This window comes from Wyeomyia smithii, chromosome 1, assembly GCF_029784165.1.
Source record: "Wyeomyia smithii strain HCP4-BCI-WySm-NY-G18 chromosome 1, ASM2978416v1, whole genome shotgun sequence".
NCBI lineage: Eukaryota > Metazoa > Arthropoda > Insecta > Diptera > Culicidae > Wyeomyia > Wyeomyia smithii.
Window position 1 is genome coordinate 26397757 of NC_073694.1, and position 23925 is coordinate 26421681.

General features: G+C 34.5%; 1 protein-coding gene across 1 annotated transcript in view; it reads right to left on the reverse strand.

Moving 5' to 3' along the window:
• Nucleotides 1-23925, reverse strand: part of LOC129718848 (uncharacterized) — a 230310-nt gene that overhangs the window by 93250 nt on the left and 113135 nt on the right. The window contains exon 4 of the mRNA XM_055669996.1: nt 1134-1385. Coding sequence (XP_055525971.1) covers nt 1134-1385 — 252 coding nt within the window. The remainder of the gene's footprint in view (nt 1-1133; nt 1386-23925) is intronic.

Genomic DNA, 23925 nt, shown 5'->3' on the forward strand with positions numbered 1-23925 from the left:
CCAGTCAAAGCGTCAGTGGCAAGCGAGCGTGATGAAAACATAACCTAAAAATAAACTCTGTTTAAATAAATTCAATTCAAACGAAGCCCGCGTGAGCACACGGGAGAGAAACTGAGAAATGTCATTCGAATGTCGCTCGCGAGCGCGAGCGAAAAAGTCACTGCATCGATCGATTTTCTCTCCGCTCTCGCGTCGCTTTGAGCTCTCCTTGCCTGGGTGTGAGTAACAAAACAACTTCAAAACACTGCCAATAAAATTATCACAACAAGCTGCGGCAGGATGAGACCAATAAAAAAATACGCGAACGTTTCAATCTGACTCTGCAGCAGCCAATGGAGCGCGACCAAAATTGACGGAGCTGTTGAATTTTATGATCTGTGTCGTATTTTGCCGATCCGAGATGTTATTATCTTTTTCTTCTCACTTTCAGATTAGTTTCCCAGTGCCGTTTTACCAATTTGTTCTATAATAAACCTGCGTCTGTGACTGCGGGTTGGAACTGATTGGGGCCATAAAATACTGTTCGATTGTTCGTCTCAGCTGTTAGTGCAAGCGTCCCAAGAATTCATCCTTGAGCAACACACACTTTACCCAGCGTCAACATAAATCTTCTCGAACTGTCAGACTTCCCGCGAAAGCCGCAGTGCGGCCAATCTGCTACCATTCGAGGCACGCAAATTATGCTGTTCCGGTGCAACAATTTAGAGCTATTTCTTTTCCTAGGCGCGTCTGTTTTTGTATCTTTCTCTCCCTCCCGCTAGGCTGTTGTACGTTTTCTTTCTCCGCCGCATAGACTGCCGCAAAACGGCGGCATCCCAGTCGGACAAGTTGCGGTACAACAAAACTATGCTTAGAGAAAAGAGTTAATTGTTGAATGGAATCCAGCCGCCTGCCGGCCCTCCGCTTCTTCCCTCCGTCCGCTGCTCGTTTGTTGCAGAGGAAGAGAGAGACAGAAACTCTGGGAAAATTGACAGCCACCCGCCCCCACAAACAAGCTTCGATTCCCTTGTCCCAGAGGTTACAATTGCCACTTGAAAGTTCATTTCCCTTGTGATTATTTTTTCTTCCGCAGCACGTGACCCACCATAAAAAAAGCTTGGCAGCACTGAGGCCGCCCTTTTGAGGGTACTTACTCTTCCTGTAGTTCAATGCCACTGTCGTCCAGGCCTACTTGGCTGCTATCCTGCTGCTGGTGTTGCTGCTGTGGATGATGATAGTGCGGAAGATGGTGATAGTGGTGGTGGACGCTGTTGACAGTGGTGCCGGCACCGGCCAAAACGGCTGGCGAGTGGAAAAACTCCCGCTCGGCATGCTCCGGCAGCGGGGTTGGCGTCTCGAAAACCAACGTTTCTACCATCGAACCTTTGGACGATCCGAATGAGACCCTGTGGAAGAGAAAAAGCAGAATAAGAGGAAGTTTAATTTCCCTTTTTATAGCAATCGAAAGGGCGAATAATTATGGCAGCGAAAGTGGCCGTAAAACGGTTGACCTATTGCACTGTTGTGGGGCCGTTCGTGACGAACGAATGCGTATTTGGAGTATCGCTTTATGACGGGTGGACTAAAATTACCCACGCCAGTTGTCTACTATTCGAAGTTGCTCTGTTATTTTTCCGGATCGTTGTTTTTTTTCTCCACGGTGACTCGCCGGAATTGCGATTCAAAAATGGTCAGCAAAAAAGCACTCCCATTGCCAACTTCGACACAGACGATGCACATGTCTTTCAGATGGTATTTGGTGCGAGAAGAAATGATTCCCAGAAACACATGGGATTTTAAATTCGGAGTTCGCTTGATCTCTTTTTTTTTCTTTTTCGCAATCAAGAGTGTCGTATTTCTTTTTCGAATTCGAAGAATCTAAATAACAAAAAGATGAGTGAATCGATTTAGATTTAGAATTTCGTGAATCGATTTAGAGGAAACAAGGGCGTGAAGTTTTTCAATCAAAGTCATTCATGGTTCGATTAGTCTGCTTACAAGTTTTTTTTTTACATTCAATAGCACATTAATGTCTGAGGTAAAAAAAAAACTAATTTATTTCAATGCTGTTTTCAATAGCCCAATTCCTTGCGGTGAAATATTTATTACAACTATGCAAACATTGTATCGAAAAGCAATTTCGAACTTCCGAGTTTGTTTTTTTTTTTCATTTTTCAAAACACGATTAAAAATATTTTAAATATTTCTAATCAATTTTGGAAAATCATGTAACAGCGCGGAAAATTTCATGAACATTCGTAATTGAAAATCATAACATATTGATTTCGTTGCAACGAGGGAACAAAAAACGAAAAACAACCAAATTCAGTATCGAATTATCGTGAACCGTAAAATATTTTTACATTCTTTGCGATCTTTAAACATACATCACGTCAATACACCCAAAGCAGCACAAGGTAAATTGTCGTTATAGAATATACTTGACTGATGTCTGTGTTCGAAAAGTAATTGTAAGCTTGCGAGTATACGTTGTCAATGCAGTTGCACAACATCTTGAGCAATAATGTCAAAGTTTGCCAAAAATTATTTAAGATGTTTATTTTGAAATTTTAGTTTTACTATGCCTTTCAGCTGTTACCAGTTCTGTCCTTTCTGGCATGTTTAGGACACGTCCTAGTTAAGTAAAACCAATCAGTGTCAAATTATTTTTTTTGCTTCCCGAGAATTTTCCCCTTTTTTGCACAGAAATGATTTCCGGTTACGCCACCCATTCAAGTACACATAACATAACGAACGAGAGAAAATAATTATTAATTAACGTTCGTTACAGGCAAGTTTGTAAGACAAAATTGATGATTTGATTTTCCGGAAAACTCGAGTATGTGAAGTGAAAATTTTTCCGACACTTCGGATAATCGAGTCTTGTATGTCATAAAAAAATTAGGAATTTCGGAAGTGCGTCCAAAGTGGCCCAGAGTAATTGCTCGTCGCGTTCGCCGCTTCTACGTTTGCTTACGGAAAAACTTCATTCAAGTCTCTGAGGACTTTACGCGTTTCCGACTTGGCTGGGAGCACCAAAACTTCATAGGAACGGTTAAAAAGCTACAATCATTTTCATTTCTTCGATCTCTAAGGCAAACTTGTGTTGACAACTGGTCGACAAAATCGGCAATATATTTGCACTGGAGCTCAAACTAGAATTTAAGATTATCGAATAGTCGGGAGTGCGTAAAGTGCAAAACAATTGTGCCCATTTCTAAACATTTTTGAAATATCTCCGGAACATTTTTGGAACATTCTGGAAGCGCTTAAGGATACATTTTGACACTCTTTCTATATAGCTTGACCCCCGTTGTAACTATTTTGAGTTATTTTTCAATCATTATTGTTCCATTGTTGAAACGTTTTTCAAACATTTCTATAATCTCTTTGAAACATTTTGAAGATTTTCATAAAACGATTTCGAATTGAAACATTTTCAAGATATATTCGAGAAATTTTTGCAACATTATTGGAACGTTTCGGAAGTAATTTGACTCGTTTTTGACAAGTTTCCTTTGTAAAGGCAATATTTAACACTCTTGAAACATTGTTGTGATATTTATGAAACTTTCTTGAAACCTTTTTTTTTCAATTTTGTCGAATCATTTTCGTAACATTTCTGAAACACTTTTGGTAAACAAAATCGATATGAACATCTGTACGATTTGTTCCTGAAATGTTTTGTAACATGTTTCACCGAGTTGAAACGATTCTGAACCATTTTCGAAGAATTATTGAGGTGTTGAAGTAACAAAAACATTAAAACTTTTAAAATATTTTTGTAATATATTTGAATTATTTTTTAAAAATCGCTTCGTGATATTTGATACAATTTCAAAACTTGTTCTAGTCAAATTGTGCCAAACTATGAACATTTTTGAAACATCCTTGAAAACATACATAGTTTGGAGATTGTTGCGGAAGAATTCCGCAACATTTTAAATATTTTTAAAATTTCGTTGAAATATTTTAGAGACATTTGTGAAACGATTTTCCATTGAAACATTTTTAGGATAATTTTTGAATATTTTTACAGCATTTTAGGAACGTTTCAAAAAGAGTTTAACCACATTTTTGACTCATTTTTCAAACGTTTCTTTAAACATTTGAGAAAACAACAGTTGATACTTTAGAAACCTTTTTGTAACGTCTACGAAACTTCTTCTTATTTTCAAATCGTTTCCGAAACATTTCTGGAACACTTTCAGAGAAAAATCAATTTTGAAGGTTTTTTTAAATTTTTCTGGACATGTCTTTTTGAAATTTTCCGAGACATGTTAGAAAACTTTGTAAAGCAATTTGAAATCATTTTCGAAAGGAGCATTTACGTAAAATCTTTGCGATATTTTTAAGATATATTCGAAACATTCTTAAAACGTTTGAGCAGAACAATGGAACTTCTTGTAATATGCTTGAATTATTTTTGTAACATTACTGTGAAGTATTTGATACATTATTGAAGCTTTTCCGAGCCAAACTGTTCTAATCATGAACATTTTTGAAACATCCCTAGAGCATTCTAGAAACCTTTTTTTAACGATTTTTGTGAAACAATTTCTTATTGTGAAATATTTTTAAATTATCTTTGGAACAATTGTGAAATTATTTCATGATATACTTAAGATATTTTTGCAACATTTTTTAAGTTATTAGAGTATTAGAAGTAGTATTATTATTAAAGTATTAGAAGTAGTATCAAAGCATGTTTGAGTCATTTTTGAAGCGTTTCTTGAAATGTTTGTAAAAAAAAAACAGTAAAGATCCCAGAAACATATTTGTAACAACTATGAAGCTTTCTTGAAACCACTTTTTCAATATTTACGAATCATTTTCGTAACATTTCTGAAACTCAATGTCAAAGTATTTTTCAAAATACTTTGAAACATGTTAGAGACCTTTATGAAACAATTTAGGATCATTCTCTAAAAATTATTAAGAAATGTAAGGAGCACTGGCGGAACATCTTTTAAATTTATTCAAAAAATGTTTAAGACGCTTTTGAAACGTTTTTAAAGAACATTAAGGTTTTTGAAACATTTCTGGCACGTTCTGGAAACTTTAAAGAACTACTTAAACTGATCCTCTCAATAATATTTCTGAATCCTCTTTAACTTTTTATTGTTGACTTTCCTCAAATGTTTGCCTGTTATTTTTGTAACATTTTTGTTCCATTGAAATATTTTTGAAACATTTTGAAATCTGTTGTATAACGATTTTTAAAGTTTTATATAACATTTTTGGAACTTCTTTGAAACATTTGATAGACACTAGTAAAACGATTTCCGATTGAAACCTTTTTAAGACATTTTGCGACATTCATGGATCGTTTCATGAGCAGTTTCAAAACATTTTTGAAATATTTCTTGAAATGTTGGAGCAAGTGTCTAGGGACTGTTAAAATATTTTTGTGACTTCTATGAAACATTCTTGAAATCTCTTTTTTAGTACCATTGAAACATTATTGTAACTTTTTTGTAATGTAATGTTTTGTAACTTAAACACTATCAGAGAAAAAAAAATCAAATTGAGGCATTTTCAAAATTTTTCTGGGCCATGGCTAAAATATTTTAAAACATGTTGCAGAACTTTGTGAAACAATTTGAAACCATTTTCGATTTTTTTTGAAGCGATCAAGGAATAATATAACAATTCGGCACAATGTCTAAGCAATTTGGAAGATCTTTGGAATTATTCTGAATTATGTTTCGAAGCAATTTCGAATCATTTCAAATATATTCAAGCATTACAGAGACATTTGAGAATCATATTGTGATATTTTGAGACACATTCTTGAAACCTTATTTTCAAAATGATTAAAGACATCTTTGATCGATTTTGAATCAATTTCGATTTTAGGGCATTTTGAAGCTTTTCAAAAAGATGTTTTAAAAATTTCCAGACGTTATTGGTACATTCTAATAACCTTAAAGAATCATTTGTGACACTCTGTGTTAGCATTTCTGTATTATTCTGTAATTATTTGCAACGCATGCCAGGGTGGCGAAAAAGTTTTCAAAATAGAATACCCTGATTTTCCCTGATATTTCCCGGCATTCGTAACAAAAAAAGTACAACGTAGATCAACGCAAATCTGAATTTACAGTGAATAAAGCATTCAATCGGATATGAAACCCAACAGTAGATGTCCCGAATTATCCTTTTGTGCTGAAAAAATCAGTTTTTGCGCTGAAGAGCTGCTTAAAAAATCGCGTCTCGGTTTAAAAAAAATCCCTGAATGCTTTACATCGAATCGATGATCGATGATTTCCAGGTTTTCGACACCCTGTCATGCGAAATTCTTTCGTGTGATATTTCAGTTATTTTTGGTACGTTTTGTTCCACTACTGAAACGTTTTCGAAACGTTTTCAAATCTATTGTAAAACATTTTTGAAAGTTAAGCTGAACATTTCAGAAATCTCTCTGAAACATTTTAGGGACATTTGCGAAGCGATATCCAATTGAAATACATGTAAGATAAGTTATTTAAGACATTTTTGCAATATTCTAAAAACGCTTCAAGAGAAGTTTCAAAGCATTTTAACACATTTTCTTAATGTCTCTAAAAACGTTTGAGGGGAAAAAAACTTTGTAACGGCTATGAAACTTTCTTGAAACCACTTTTTCAATATTTTGGAATCATTTGCGTAACATTTCTGAAACACTTTTGGAAAAAATTAATATTGGAACATTTGAAAAATTTCCCTGATCCATGTCTGAAATTCTTCAAAAAAAAATTTTTTTTCTAGAAAAACATTGACACTTGTATACCATTTTTGTGGCGTTTGGGAAACTTTTTTGAAATAAGTTTCTTGAATAAGTTTCTAAATCTTGATATAACCAGCTTTGTTATTTGGGTTGTAATCGATTTTCAATCATTTTCGAAATATTTCAATGGTTATCACTAATATGTTTAACATGTTTTCATATTCTTAGAGCTTTTTGGAAACCTTCAAGAATCATTTTCAACATTCTTTTCACTATTTTTGTATCATTTAAGAAATATTTACAACATGCGAGAATTTGTTAATATATCTTCTAGTTATTTACGTAACATTATTTTTAAATCCTTTCAAAACATTATTGTAACTTGTTTTAAATATTTTGAAACATTTTAAACAGATATATTGGAATAATTTTTGCAACATTGCTGTACTTCTTTTTTTAAATTTCTAGCATGATTTCTCAACATTCCTGAAACATCTTTGAAACATTTCAGGAACACCGTTTTGAATATTTTTTTAAGACATTCTTGAATCCTTTGAAAAACATTTCTGTCATTCTTTTTACTGATTTTGTATCATTTTAAAATTATTTACAACACGCGAGACTTTTTTGACAGTTTTCAAAGTAACATTTTTGTTTCATTTCTGAAACCTTCTTGGAACATTTTCAATTCCTTTCCAAACATGCTTGTAACATTTTGGAAACTTTTTTGAAATTTTTCTGTTCAAAACATATACAGGTCGGATTCGATTATATATAGTTTTCGATTTTTTTTCACTATATATAATCGAGTTTTATATGTAACCGAATCAGAGAAAAAAAAATTTTTTTTTTTTTCATAAATGATTCGTTGTTTTCGAATAAATAATAAGAATTATATTTTTGACTCATAACAATGCATTTCTTACAAAGAAAATATATATTTTATAGTTATTCTTGATGTAATTGCAGTCAAATGTAAAGAAAACTTTTGATCAGTGTATATTCTTGATTTGTCAATTCGTTTTTGTTTACTTTCTCAAATTTTTCGAAATTTCTTTTTTTATATTTTTTAAGTTTTTTTCCTTTTTTATTTATTTTTTGTATTTTTGAAATTATATTTATTTAGATATTTTTATTTTTTATTATTAAAATTTTTGAAAATTTTTTAAAATTTTGATTTTTTTTAATTTTTTTCCCTTTTTGTTAAGCGAAATTTCATGGATATCCTCTTACAACATATTACCTCTAGATAAGTCAGATATAAAATTTAAAAAAAAAATTTTGCTACTATATATAATCGAGTCTAAAATTATATTAATTATACGAATTACGTTTTTGAATTATTTTCATTTTTTTGTGCATTTCAGAGACATTTACATAACACGCTTGAGATATTCTGTGATATTTTTGCCACATTCTGGAAATTTTTATTACCCATTTTGGAAACATTGGTTATCGGTTTCCAATCATTTTTCTGAAACATTTCAACTAAAAAATTTTTAATTGTTTTCAGAAACATGTTTTACATATTCTGGATACATTTCTAACAGTTTTTTCACTGTTTTTGAATGATTTCATAATTATTTACAACACGCGAAACTATTTAGAGATTTTTTTCCCTGTGTGGACTCATCACTGCGACCAGAGACATTTGATCTATTGTGATCTTGCCCAGGTGTTTTCTGTATTCCGCACTTCATATTACTGGCCAGTATCACTATTGAAGTAAATGATACGCTTTTCTCATTTATATCCGTGCTTGTGTGTGAGATTTTACCCTTACGTTTCAAGCTCTACAATACCGAGCCTCTTTCTATCCTACCAATATCGCCAAATTATAATTCCCTGCAGTGAGACTTCACCTAACGTTCCTCGGGTCAGGTTTATTCTAAGAGGGACAGAGAGGAGTCTTATTGAAACCTCGTTCCTACTACCAACGCCGCGTCACAATTACAATTCCCTGAAGAGGCACTTAGTGCTTAACCTCTAGTCAGTTTTATTATAAGTAGAACTTTTTGTCAAGAGGAAGGAGTCTTATTGAACCTCGTTCCTCCAGCCAAGATCGTGCCAGATCACAATTCCCTGAAGACTTCCCTGAAAAAATTTCCTTAAAAAGTCAGACCAGTTTTATCATAAAAGGGATTTATTTTTGTTAGGATAAAAGTCAGCAGGATTCTACAAAATTCAGTTTGAAGGAAGGGTATGTAGTGGAGAACATGAGAATAAACCAATGTTGAAGTCCTTTGACAAACAAATGGCCTGATTCTACTGAGATTCGAACGCATGACCACCCGCTTATCAGACGGACTCTTGACTCTTGTACCTTGAGGCTACGAAGCTCCCGACTATTTTGAGATATTTTCTAGTTAAAATGTGTTTAAAACATTTTTAAACCGTTTAAAAACATTTTTGTAACAAATGAGGAAACTTCAATGGAACATTTTTGTTTGAAACAAATATATTGAAATCATTTTTGTAACATTACTGTAATTTTTTCAAGAATTCCCAGCACAATTTCCCAACATTTTTTAAACATCCCTAGAACATTGCAGGAAATCTTCTAAACATATAAAAATGCAGCTCTGCTGTCTGTCTGTATGATCCATATAGGTTTGGAAACTACTGAACCGATCGGCGTGAAATTTTGTATAGGGGGTTTTAGGGGTCCGAGAAAGGTGACTAAGATAGTTTGAGAACCCTCCCTCCCCTGGAAGAGACCTAATACCACCCGACAACGATTTGTCCTTTGACTTTGATCATATCCTATAACCGATTCGTCGTGCATTTGCAGACTATAAGCAAATCGCAAGGAATCAATGAATTTGGAATGTTCAAAAATATTCATTTAAACAAAAAAATGGGCGGGACGAAGTTTGCCGGGTCAGCTAGTTTTTGAATATTTTGAATATTTTCTGAAGCATTCTGGAAACCTTTGAGAAACATCTCTGACATTATTTTCACTATTTTTGTATCATTTCAGAATCACGTTATAAACATGCGAAATTAAAGATATTTTTTAATTATTTTTGTAACATTTTTGTTCCATCATTGAAACGTTTTTGAAACATTTGTAATCTCTTTTAAAACGATTAAGAAACTTTATTGAAACATTTATGTTCGAAACGAAAATCTTTGAATAATTTTTCAATTTTGCTACGCAAACCTCTTCGCAAAACATTAGGAATTATTTTTGAATACATATTTTGGAGATTTTTGCGAAACAATTTCGGATCATTTTGAAACACTTTTGATACAATTCAGAGACTTCTGAGAAACATTTTAATGATAGTTCGAGTTTCTTTTTTGGCACATTCTGGAAACCTTTTATACTCATTTAGGATACATTTTTAATCGCTGTTCAATCGTTTTTGAAACATTTCGATTTGTAACATTTGTATTTTGAAATACTTCGACACTTTGCAAAAACATGTCTAAGGTAATTTGGGACATTTTTGGGAAAATATTGGAACCTTTAAGTAACTTTTGACATCTTTTTTTTAAATTTGTATATTATTAGAAATCTTGTTTTTTGAGATACTTCCCAGATATTTGTGTAACTTTTTTGTTTTATAATTGAACCCAAAAACAAATGTTTCAATTTTTAAATCTTTTCCAAAACATTGTTGAATTGTGAAACAATTTCTAATTGAAGGTTTCAAAAATATGTTTGAGTCATTGTGGCAACATTCTGTGAACGTTTTGAAAGTAGTTTTTGGAAACTCGTATGTTAGTAAAATATTAAAAAAAATATAACTTAAGTGAACTCATTCATTCTGACAAATTTTACAAAAACTCGAAGAGCTCTGATATTTGATAAAATAGAAACTTGATGTCTTCAGCGAAGTTTTATAAATTTGATAATCTACAATTTTGTCGAAGGCTCTAGCATGTAAGAGAAAAAAGTTGGTACCACAGTGCCACCTTCGCGCTCAAATCGCAAATTAGAAATTAGTATATTTAAATTAGCAAAAAATTGAAGTTCTAGCTACACCGAGAGTCTTTATAGATGATCGAAAAAACCCTAAGAGCAATTAGGTATAACTAGATTTCATTCCTGCCCCAGTGTGCAAAACCGAAAATCACCGCATCGCGCATTAAGTAAAGGTTAAAATGCGAAGTACACTAAAGTCGCTTTTCACGCGGGGGATACGTGCCGCGTAAAAAAACCGCGTGAATTCTGCAATCCGAGTGAAGCGAAACCGAAATCACCGCAAAAAAAAAATACCGCTTAGGTTCCGGAATCCGCGTGAAAACGCGTGAATTCCGGAATCCGCGTAAAAAATCGCGTAAAAAGCAACGCATTGCGTGCTCACTAGCACCACGTAGCTGTGGAACTCCGAATTACCATCATCCAAAAACCCTCGACCTTCTGAACAAGTTTGCTGAAGACCACAACGTTCTAGGACCGCAACTTGGGATATCCGCGCATTCTAGCTGATGTTAATCTTTTTGAGAGTAGCTGTAAAATTCAAACTGGGTGTTGTAACACTTAGTGAAGCGATTTTGAACCCCTGGCTGGTAGAATATTTATTTTTGAAAATTCGTGACTAAACGAAGCTCAATTCGGCTTTCCTAGTACGACGGTTCGCTCGACTCGATAGTAACTGGAATCGAGTTAAAGACGAAACCCACAAAATTACAGTAAGCAGTCGAAGAATTATTTTTCAGTATCATTTTACTTGGCTACAAACGTTTCGACAGCAACTACTATCATCAAAAACTTATTGACACCACCAGTAATAGCGCAGCCCTAAATAACTTAAACAAATGTTATTGCAACACTTTTATCGCCTGACCGTCTGCGTCTGCCTGCATTTCTCATTTACCCGCAGTCAATTAATATGTGGGGATCTTCCAGCTGGGCCTTAAATCAACGGCGGTAGTACAGTGTAGCTCTGCTAATGGAACTAATTTTTCCCCACTTTCGCTGCGCAGTTCGATTCGATCCGCTCGGCAAGGTTGCACTTTGCATCCATTAGAGGAGCCACATCATGTCATTGTGCTGTGCTGTGTCGATATGGAAGTTTTTCGAAAGTGTTTGTTTACTTTTTCGGTCCACTCCCAAAACACTGGCTGATGGTGTTCATTTATAGTTTTGGCCTCGATCGTTTCGTTTCAAATTAAAACAGAGAGAGGATGACACGATCTATACTCTGGAGTAAACAAATAACAAACACGTCTCATTTGACACGTCGATTATTGTTTTCCACTTTAGAATGGAAATTGTTTAGACACAAATTGATCGGTTGCTTTTAAGAGATCGCGGTCATTGACAGGTTGAACCTAACGGATCCGTTAAATTAATCCGGGTTCTTGGGAGGCGATTCTGCCAGCATAATTGAAAAGAAAAAAATAAGTTGAAGCGAAGAGCGAATGAAGCCTCTTATAATCCGCGTATTAAATCGCGAAATTAATTCCACTAATTGAATAATCGTGGCTATTCCCCCCGTTCGGATGATGGAGAATCGGAGCAACTCTAGAAGAGAGAGAGAGAGAGTAAGAAAAAAAAGTTTTAAACCAGCTTCACCCATTCTTTCGTTCAAATTAATTGGGTAATGCACTTGTAATTGACTGTTTTCGCACGTAACCATAAAGCCAGGGATGGGTCACTTGGGGCCAATCGAGTCAGTTTATGGCAACCATGACCTACGTCGTGTTTCGCTCGCTATCGTAGGTTATCGTGAGCACAGAACGAAAAATTGCAATAAATCAATCTGAGAGGTAATTCCGCGGCAGTGTCAAAGACCGATACCAAACAATGAAATGATTACTATTTTTTTTCTTCAGTGCATTTACTGGGTGCAGTCCGATCGGGGAGCGATGGACGCGCAATCAATGGAAACTCGATTAATCTAATTTCCGATTGGCGATTGGCAGCCATTGATTCTAGACTTTGTAACGTGAAGTCTTTCGTTTTAATTCCAAACTTAGCTGATGAGATCGATCTTCTCGCACTCTGGGGGCGGAGGAGTGAAGTGGACAATTTGTTCACTTTCTACTGTTTTTTCCAACGCACTTTCAAGTTGAGAGTAGAAAAACCTAGGGCCAACCTGGGTGCGTGCGTGCGTGCGTGTTTGCGTGCATCTACACTGACGACGACCAGATGGATGGCCCCGCATCTGGGTCATTTTTCATTTTTGTGGCTGTCTGTTCCGGAGATCGGAATCATGCCGAAAAAGGGCCCCCCTCCCTCGGATTTGAGATCGTTGTACAAAGGAAAGCGAAGAATGATGGCTTTGAGGTCGATGCGCCGAACATTTTGGGTACTGGAAGGGAGGAAAGTGAAGACATTTTAATTACTCGAAATGGCGCAGGGGAAACCCTGCTGCGGCTGTGGCAGCATATGGCCGCTGTGAAATTTCATCGCTTCTTCGGTAGTGTTGTGCAACTTGAAACGATGTTTTTTCCCTGTTACTGTCGACTGGCTAGCGGATTGCAGACCGCAGTCAGGACAAGACAGAACCGCTCTGCGGTGCGTAGGTACCGAGAATTTCGTCATGGCGTAAACACACCGCAGAGCAAATCGAACTTTCGACATCATTACAGACACTTGCTCGGCTGCTGGGGATTGTTTACTTGACTGCCAAGGGCAGCGTAGTGCGTAAATTAAAATGTATTTTTTAACAAGTTACATGGTATAGCGCACCGGCGCACAGGGCGTAAAACAGAACATGAATTTTGTGAACGAATTCACACAGTTATTACGCAAAAATGAGCGAAATGCCTGCCACTACAAAATATTCTCTCATATGATAAATACAAGCACCAAACTAGAAGAAAAAAAATAGATTCAAATTCCTTACTCATATTAACTATTTTAAACTGTCTTGAACATCGGACTAAAAAATGACTGGGAAATAAATAAAATACAACTGAATTATAATTGCAGTCATAAATTAAAGACGCCTTGTCATGCTCAGTATTACCGAGTAATGTTCAAAATACGGAACCTAAATCATTGACTATCGAGTAACACAACAAGATTAGAAAAACAGTCGTTTGGCGCACTAACGTCACTCACTTTCAATACAAATTACGTTGTAGTAGGGATATAAGTGCGGGAGAATATTGAACACAGAGAATAGGAGAGAACAACGTAAAGGATGAAATGTTTTCCTGCTTGCATTAACGGTACCGCTCACCGTGCAACGTACGTTCAAATAAACCATTACACACTATTTTTAAAGTCGCAAATACGTGTTCGAAATTATTGTGACACAAGAATATATTTATTTTAGAGCCGTAGTGCCTTCAGCAAAGTTGTACAAATAATTATGAAAAACTAGCTTAGCTTTAATCAATTTCGCGTATAGAAAACTACTTTATGCAGCATAATTGTAGCACATTTCATATGAAATAACTCTGTCTAAGACACCATACTATTATCTGCTCATTTAAATGGACTTCTATAAATGAAGAATGTCCCTTAAAAATCAGTTTTTGCATAATATTTTATATAGATATTTTCTGCAATTTTTAAATGGTTCACAATGATGTTTACTATTACGAAAAACGCAATTTCACCGAAAAATTTTTTGTTTATCTCTTAAATTGTTTCAGTTATTGAAGATTTTTGTCAAAGTAATGCATTTATTTAATAAAAGATATCTACAAAACCGCATGTATCCTAAAAAAACATTTCTATATTTATTTTTAGGGCAATACTCCTTTCTATCATAGCATTAGCATAGCATTAACAGCTGCACAACTTCGTAGGTGGTGTCAGCAACAAAACTCTGTTTACGAGAACAAATTACCCTCGTTTGTGAGCAGCAACATAAAATTTGGAATCTAATCAAATGTTGCTAAACAAAGGTCAAATGTCTCCAGAGAACTGTTACCACCCTGGCCACGTCCTTGCAATTGTTGGGGAACGAAAAGGAATGTTAGTCCAACATTTACTTGAGAGAACCACAGAGAACTTTACGTGCCCTCATAAATGTTACGTGAGATGAAAAATTTTAGTAGGAAAGGGAGACTTTGGGATACATGGTCGATAATTGATTATATTATAGGTATGAATTTTGAGAGCTTCGGAGAGCTGAAGCTATTGTGATTTACAGACTTTTTAGTTTAATTTGTATTTTATCAGTTTGATTTTTAGATTATTTATACAACAATTTTTCTGTTTCATGTTTTGTGGTATGGGTTATGGGGGCGCGAGTTTAGACTCTTAATAATTTAGTTATACGCTTATTTTTATCCACCGGTTTGACGTAACTTTCATTAGTAGCAAATCAATCTTTAATCAGCCAGCCTAAAAGGGGCTTCACCGCTTAGTTGAACATTGCCAAATAAGACCTACGCGAACAAAGTCCAATGTCCTCCGAAACATAAACCTCTAAACTCTAAAAATATGTGCTAAGTGACGCATTCGTATGAACAACACATCCTCTGTTTATTTACAAACATTTTGGTAAATAATTGATTCATTTTTCCTCTACCCTCAACCAAAAATACATACGAAAAAGAACTGTATGAATCTACCTCTACACGTCGATGATCAAAGCAAAAAAAATACAACGCCGCCTACATGTCAAAAAACAATTGCAGTTGAGCATATAGTATGCAAACAACTCGAACAGAAAAAAAAATCTAAATAAATCATATCACTTATCTCGCATGAAATCCTTCTAAAGCTGCATTTTCCGATAGTTCTGTTATTTGGAATAGCAACACTAGTAATTGTAGTTGATTTCACCATTTATTTTCGCGCAAAACACACTTGTAATGAAGAAATTACGTGCAAATAAAAACGCGCACAAACAATCGGCCTTGTTGCCAGTTTCCTTCGGCAAACATCTATTCCTTTCTTCGGTGAAATTATATGATTTGTAATAGCAAACAGCATTGTAAAACATTGAAAAAATGTAGTAAATCACTATAAGAAGCTATTAAAAAACAAATTTTTAAAGGCGTTCTACAGAAAACTCCACAAAACTTCATTTAAATAGGCAGATAGAAATAAGGTGTCTTAGACAAAGTTATTTCTCATTGAAGGTCTGATTCTCTAGCAACAAATAGACACTTTGCGAAGGCATATTTTGAAGTAGAATACTTCTCTCAGGAAGTGCGGCTACATAGGGATGTGAAATGAAAATCTAAATCCGAAAAAAATTAGAAATATGTCCAACTTCAAATGCTAATAAATCGGTTAGTTTTCGATGGATTTTTTTCGTTTTTGCAGCAATCGATTAGAAAATCTTCTAAGATTCCTACTAAATACAGGAAACTGCAATTTTTTTATTCGAACTATTGTACTATTGAAAATTCTTAAGCCTTGTCAAAATACAAAATTCGACCTCTGATTGGTCGTTATACGATTGCTTTTCCAAGCACGGTCGACAGAGTTATGGACCTAGTAAATTAAGAATGCATTATTTGGCCTATATACGAGCCTTCATCAGATGCTAAACAGACATTTCACCAGATATTAAACTGAACAACTGAAATTTGAAGAACACAAATGAATATTTGAAGAGTTAATATTTTTTTGTTTTGCGCTATAATCCAAAGTTAATTACCTTCATCTACATGCATACTCTGACTTTTATTACGTGTTTGCGTTGCTAAGTGTTTGGCTACGTTGATGCAGAGCGCAAATGACGGCGCGAAGCAATTCGCCAGACGAAATGTGTTGAAATGTATAGCTCTACTCCGCCGTAAAAAGAGCTGTACATTTCACCACGGTAAGGCGAATCGCATCGCGTCGTCATTCGCGTTCTGCATAACTGTAGCCTTTGTTCCGTTCCCGTTCAATGATGTCGTATTTAATGTGCATATTACAATTCGGCAGCACTTCAACTGCTCATTTGCGCAAAATTTTAAAAATATTCAATAAACTTCATTCAAAATATCAAACAAAGTGAAATTACAATACTGCCAATGAACGGTCAACGTTTATTTACTAGAAAAAATGACTGACACGCAAGCAGCCGGGTTATCTTTCTTGTAAAAGTATCCTACTTCAACCTTGCGGTCGTGGCTTTGCATACAACCTTCCTGTGATTTTTTATGAAAAACGTCAATAATTTCAAGTTAAGCTAATTGAGTTATTAAGGATGTCAGTATTTCAAAACGTTGATCTTAAAAAGCTATGAAAGTCGTTCAAAGGCAGTTTAGATGTAAGAATTGAAATAAAAAAAACTAGATTAAAAATGGTATTTTCACAATCTTCAAACTTTATTTTCAAGAATAGAGAAAAAGAAATTTATGCAAGGTTGCCTCATATTAGAGGGGTTACAACATTTTATAACAATCTTTATCCACAAATATAAAAATACTGGTTTTCTGATTACATCGAAAATTTGACTAGTCTAATTTTTAACAATTTTCTTTTTTTTTTGTCAGATATATTAATTTTTTTTTTTTGGTCAGATATAACAACATTGTAGAAGAAAATTTTTCTCTAGAAAATTGCTATCGAGCTCTAGACCCAAATTTTCCCTAAATTTCTGAACCATTGCACAATGCACAATGGTCCAGAAACCAAATTCAGGGGGAAATTTGGGTCTAGAGCTCTAAAGCAACATTTTAGAGAAAAACTTTCTTCTACCTTTGTAGATAGAAGAAAAATTTTTTCTACAAGTTTTTTTGCTCCAATAATTTTAAGTAACTTTGTAGAAAAAAGTTTTTTCCCTATCTTTGAAAACAACCGATTTATATTGCAAAAAAAAACAAATTTTTCGCTCTAACTTCTCTCTTTTAAGTTTCACCTTAAATCTGTCTTTAAACGACTTTTAGAGCTTTTTAAGAGAAATAATTTGCAATGCTGATATCGTGCATATCTCAATTCTACTCAAAGTTATTAATGTTTTTTATCAAGAAACATGGGTTTTCTTTTATTTGTCATACATCAAAAATATCTCTTGGTCTCATTTTGAAGGGCATACTTCACGCTATAAAAGGAGGGATTTTGAAAAATATGTTATTTTTTTTTAAATTTGAGTAAATGCAATTTAAAAACATGACAAAAATTCCAATAATTTCATATATTACGCATATAAAAGCACGCAGATTTATTTCCCTGGTATTTTTTCTTATAACTAGAAGTATTCACTTTTAATTTGATTCAAAAAGATTGACAATTGATCAGCTGGTTCAAAAGGTATGAATTTTTGGAAATAAAATACATCGAATATAGCCGTTTTTAATGGTCACCCTATTTCGGAGCTAGTCCCCTTAACAATCCAACGAAAAAATACGGGTTTGATTATTTTCGACATAGATTCATCCCTGCGATTTTGAGCACAACTGAAGCACTTTGCGTGATCAACTTCAAAATAGGGTGACCATGAAAAAAAGACTGTGTTCGATGTATTTAATTTTAAAAAAAATCATAACTTTTGAACCAGTTGATCGATTTTCAATCTTTTTGGATCAAATTGAAGGTAATTATTTCCAGTTATAAGTAGAAATACCAGAAAAATAAATCTGCGTGCTTTTATATGCGTAATATATACAATTATTGAAAATTTTGTCATGTTTTAAAATTCCATTTACTCAAATTTAAAAAATAACATATTTTTGAAAATTCCTCCATTTGTAGCGTGAAGTATGCCCTTCAAATTGAGACCAAGAGATATTTTTAATGTTTGCCCCAAAAAGAATGACAAACGAATGAAAAACGCATGAAAAACATTAATAACTTTGAGTAGAATTGAGATATTCACGATATCAGCATTGAAAATTATTTCTCTTAAAAAGCTCTAAAAGACGTTCAAAGACAGTTTTAAGGTGAAACTTAAAAGAGAGAAGTTAGAGCGCAAAATGTGTTTTTTCAATATAAATCGGTTGTTTTCAAAGATAGAGAAAAACTTTTTTCTACAAAGTTACTTAAAATTATTGGAGCTATCACATTGTGGAACAAGTTTTTCTTCTATCTACAAACATAAAAAAGTTAGATACACCCTAATTTTTGATAGTTTTTCAATAAGCGCTTTATGTAACAACTTTGTAAAAGAAAGTTTTTCTCTAAAACATTGCTATAGAGCTCTAGACCCAAATTTCCCCCTAAATTTGGTTTCTGGACCATTGTGCATTGTCTATTGCGCAGTGGTGGTAATAATTTAATTTTAATTTCGTTCATAAACCAAAATCTAAAGACTTCCTGAACAACTTTGCTGAAGACCGCAAGTTTAAGTAAGTAGAAAATACTGAAAAAAAATTCATGCCCACTAGCATCACATTGTGGCCAAGCTCCGGGCTAAATTTTTGACCAATCAGAAGCCCTTGGCTTTCTGAACAATTTTTTCGAGGACTGCTGCTTTCTAAGTTGTTGAATTTTCAAGATAAATTATGTTTAAGCGACTGAATCTTGAAACAAACAATGCAGCAAAGAAAAACCCTTAACCTCTAGAACAACTTTACTGAAGACGACGTCTTTTCAAGTGGTCAGATTAACCACAGAATTTCGAAATAAAATTAGCACCAACTTGAAGTTCTTGGCTTCCTGAACAACTTTGCTGAAGATCGCATTTGAGATTCTCGAGATATTATATTATTTTTATATTTCTTTATTTCATTTATGTAACGTAAGACATTTATCTTTTTTAATGTTACAATGTGGTTGAATTTAGATTCTGACTATTAATGTTGTACTAAACTAAACTAATTGTTCTCTTTAATTATCTCTACTCGTCTACTGCAAGTTCAACAGGAGATCCCTCTTGAAGCATGAATTTGCGTTGAGAAGTTTGATGGAATTTGGCAAACTATTCCAGTAGACAATGCTTCTGACAAAGAATGATTGGCTGTAGTAAGAGGTACTATGCTGAGGTAATCTAAAATTTCTTGAACGAGTGCCCCGTAATGGTACAAGCTTTTCGAAGAGATAATTTGGGACTTTAGTTTTAATAATTCTGAACAATGTGAGGCATGATCTGTATTTATAAAAATAATGGAAAGAGCACCCTAATAGGTTTTTACGCAAATGTGAAACATGTGCATATCGCGACAGGTTGAAAACATACCGGACACAAGCATTCAATGCCAGACGCAACTTATCTATTGATCTACTCAAGGCATTACTGTAAAGGAAATCACCATAGATAAAATGGGGTAATAGCAAAGCCTTGAAGAGTTTTATTTTAGTTTGCGAATCGTAATGCTTCGTCGTCAAGGTAAGTCTTTTCAATGAACCGTAGACTTTGGCACATAGACTATTTATGTGAGCATCCCATTCCAAATTATCTTTGAATATGGCTCCTAGATTATTCACGCGATTAACAAATGTGACATCAACGCTATCAATATAAATGTGTGGAGGACTGGGGGGAACTTTTTGCTTCGTTATTAACATAGCTTTGGTTTTACTGGGATTTATTGGTAGTAAGTTTCTATGTGACCAACTCATCACCTTGCGAAGATCATGATTTAGCCTATTTCCTATGATGGGTAATTCAGAATTGTTGTTTGCGCGAATATAAATTTGGACATCATCTGCAAAAAAGTTTATAGAACAGAAATCAAGCACATTTGGAAGATCATTAATGAATAATGAAAAAAGCAGTGGTCCAAGAACTGATCCTTGTGGAACTCCGGATAAAATTGGTTGAAATGTGGAAAGAACACCATTGCAGAATACTGCTTGACTCCTATTGGTTAGATAACTATTGATGAGATTTGCAGATAATAACACCTTCTTTGTCGATTGTTTGCGCTATATCATCGTGAACTTTCATAAGCGCAGTCTCTGTACTGTGTTGACTTCCGAATCCAGATTGAAAGCAATGAAGGAAATTCATTTTGTTGACAAAGGAAGATATTTGGGTTTTGATCAACTTTTCGAACACTTTGGAGGTAGTTGACAGCAAACTTATGGGTCTTAGATTCGAAATTTCTAAAACACCAGGCTTTTTATGTATCGGAATAACTTTGGTACGTTTTCATTCACTGGGAAAAGAGCTGGTGGTTATTATTGCATTAAGAGATGTTTGAGCAGCGGTAATGCAACTGGAGCAATAATTTTCAAAAGTTTTATTGGTATTTTTTCCAAACCTACTGCATTAGATTTAATGGAGAATATTGCATTGATAATCTCGTACTCAGCTACGGGTCGAAAACTGAAGCCATTGTTGTTTGTAGGAAAGAGAAATTGGAAGAAAAATAATTATTCACGTCTTCAGCCGAGTGTTCACATATAGTTGAAGTTGACTTTTTATCAGAGATGCCCAAATTTTTAATATTGCTCCATAATTGCTTGGACGGTAAACTAACATTAAGTCTTTCCTTATCGAAGTTCATTTTAGCTTTCGATATTGTAGAATTAACTTTGTTCCTCAATCGCCTGTATATAGTTAAATTTTCTGGTGTTTTCCTTTGTTTCCAGTTTCTATAAGCAAGGTCTCTCTCAATGATAACCTTTTCGATATCCTGGTTAAACCACGGATTTTTCTTACGCCTTCTGAACTGTAAAGGAAAGTGTTGTTCATGAAGCATAACGAAGTTTTCATTGAGAATTCCAGTCAACGTATCTGGACTGTCACCGATGAAAAAGGTGGAATTATAACGTAGAGAATACTCTTCAAAATGGGTACGTACCTAGTAGGTCAGAGCAGTCGACACTTGGCGGATTGTAGTAAACGGCTAATAGTAAACGATCACTTCCAAAGATTACTTCGACAATCAAATATTCTGTTTTGGAAATAGCGTTTACTTCCAAATTTGCCTCCGTATATAACGATTTGCTAAGAACACGACAGGATATTTCATTTCTGAAATATATACATATTCCACCACCATGCCTACTGCGATCATTTCTAATTAACTTGAATACATCTATCTTTATCATTCAGTTAGTGATGGTATTGTTCAACCATGTTTCAGAGAAGCATGCAATGTCTATTTTGCTGTTTTCAATAGTCTGTTTAAGCTCTTCAAATTTACTAAAATTACGCGCGCATAAGCTTTGTACGTTCATATGACAGACATTTAGCTTACCATTCATCAGTACCGAATTTATCACAGCCCTTGGAATCGAAACTTCCGCAGAAACATTGCTACTTGAACAATCACCGTTATCCATAATCAGTAAAAAAAAGTACCTGCCCCAAGAAAAACCTGCGCATTGAACAAACAATAGGCGAATAAATGATAACTAAAGAGAACGTAAACTTAGATCTTTGTATATACCACATGTTGAATTGCACTAGAACTATTTAGGTGAACTTTCGCAGCCAAATCGGCATAACAAGCTTATCAGTTTAACAACAAGTTAAACAACTACATTGATTTGTATAACAGCATTTAGCTGAAGAAACTCTAATAGTAAATATTTGCAGCACGATAGTGAATATCATTGAAATTGAAACAGCAGCAACAGCAGTAGTAAGTCCAGTTTCAGCTAGCATACAGCGACAGCAAACCAGCCTCCTCGGCAGCACCAGCGTGTTTAACTTTTAGGAGTGGAATGAATCATGAGAAAATAGTGAAAGAATACATGGAACTGCTTGGAAGGAAAGAAGTAACTATTATAGGATAGGGTTTTTAACAGAAGCGGTAATTTGTTCAATAGAGTGGATCGCCTTAGAGTTTTCGGAACCGTTTGGCTTTATGAACACAGTTCCGTTGCGGGTAAATACGTTTTGCACCTGTCCCAGTTTCAGTAGCCAGCCATATTCGTTTCTCCAATCTGGCATTACAGGCTTCAATTTTCATTTCAATCCGTTCAGTGTTGTTTGCGAGCATTGTTTGCATCCTGTTCCACAATTCGTCCAGGCTCGCAATCTCGCCGTCATCAGATTGTTTTGATACATCATCACGAGATCTCTTTACTTACGTACCTGTGGCAACTAGCGATGAGACCGATCCAGATCGAGTGGCAATTTTGTTAAGATGCGCCATTGTAATGGATGTGACAATGAATGAGTGACTATCGGGCCAAATATTTCTGAAGGGGAAGCGTATTTTGTGTCTCCAACTGGGGTATACTTTTGCAAAAATAATCCTTCAAGTAGTCACATTCACTGTTTCTTCATATGCCACGAAAGCAGGAAAACTAGCGTGTTAAGAAGTGGATCGGAAAACACAACTCGGAATAATTCACGATTGGTAAAACGTTAGATTTGGCTGCAAACACTTTCCCGCTTACTCACTGTCGCACATCCCTTCAGAAAAAAAAAACAAAAAAAAACAAAAAAAAACAAAAAAAAAAGAAAAAAAAAACAAAAATAAACAAAAAAAAAGAAAAAAAAGGAAAAAAACAAAAAAAAAACAAAAAAAAGAAAAAAAAAAGGTTAAAAATACTAAAAAGTTTTTACACACCAGCGCCGTGTTGCGCTTGAATTCCGAGCCATACTCCTGAACAACTTTGCTAAACCCCACCACTCTCTAGGTTATCGAAATCACAACACAAAGTGACATAAATCTATCCTTTATAAGTGATGTTAAACTTTTCGGGATACCACGATTCCAAACACATGACGGGTAGTGTAAACTTAATCTTGACTAAAATTAAACCGAATCTGTATTGAAGCTCAACTAAATATATACGCGTCATTACATAAAAGCTGGCTATTAGTGGTATATTCATGTGATGTCCGTGTAAGGGAATCAGGAAGGAAAAGTATTGTTCAACAAGTTGTTGAAAAATCATTTGTTTTTGTTTTCGACTTAGAAAAATTGAAAATTTCCTAATCTTCAAAAGGGATGAGGCCCGGAAACTTTATATCAGGCTTAAAAAATGAATGAAAAATTCAAAAACAAATGCCTTCATACTAAATTATTTAGAGATAGGGTATCGAACGTCTTCGGCAGTGGTTTTCTGCAGCAGTCTTATGCAACAACCTTCCGAAGAAAATCACAACCGAAGACGTTCGACACCCCAAATAATTTGAAGCGATATGAAATATTTTGCCATCTGTTTTCTGGCTCAGCTGTAAATGTTTTGATTATGTGCCTAAATTCGCATTCGATCTTGTTCATTTGCCAAAAATCGGGAAAACATTTTTTTAACACTTCACAGCAAGGACGTAAATTATCACGCAAGCTCATTTTTTTCACAAGCCGGTAGCTCATTTGATAAGCACATTTTTGAACAATTTTGTATTACGAACTTAAAGCCCTCAAGTGGTCCAAAACTTTTGTCGAAGAGAGCGCTGCTCATGCTCAAACACCGGAGCCATGAGAACAGATTTGAGAAAATTATCGCGATAATTATTCAAAAAATGTCAAGCAATGTTTTGAACTCAGAAAACAATCAATCAGAGCAGAAAACAATGTCAAATGCCATTAAATAT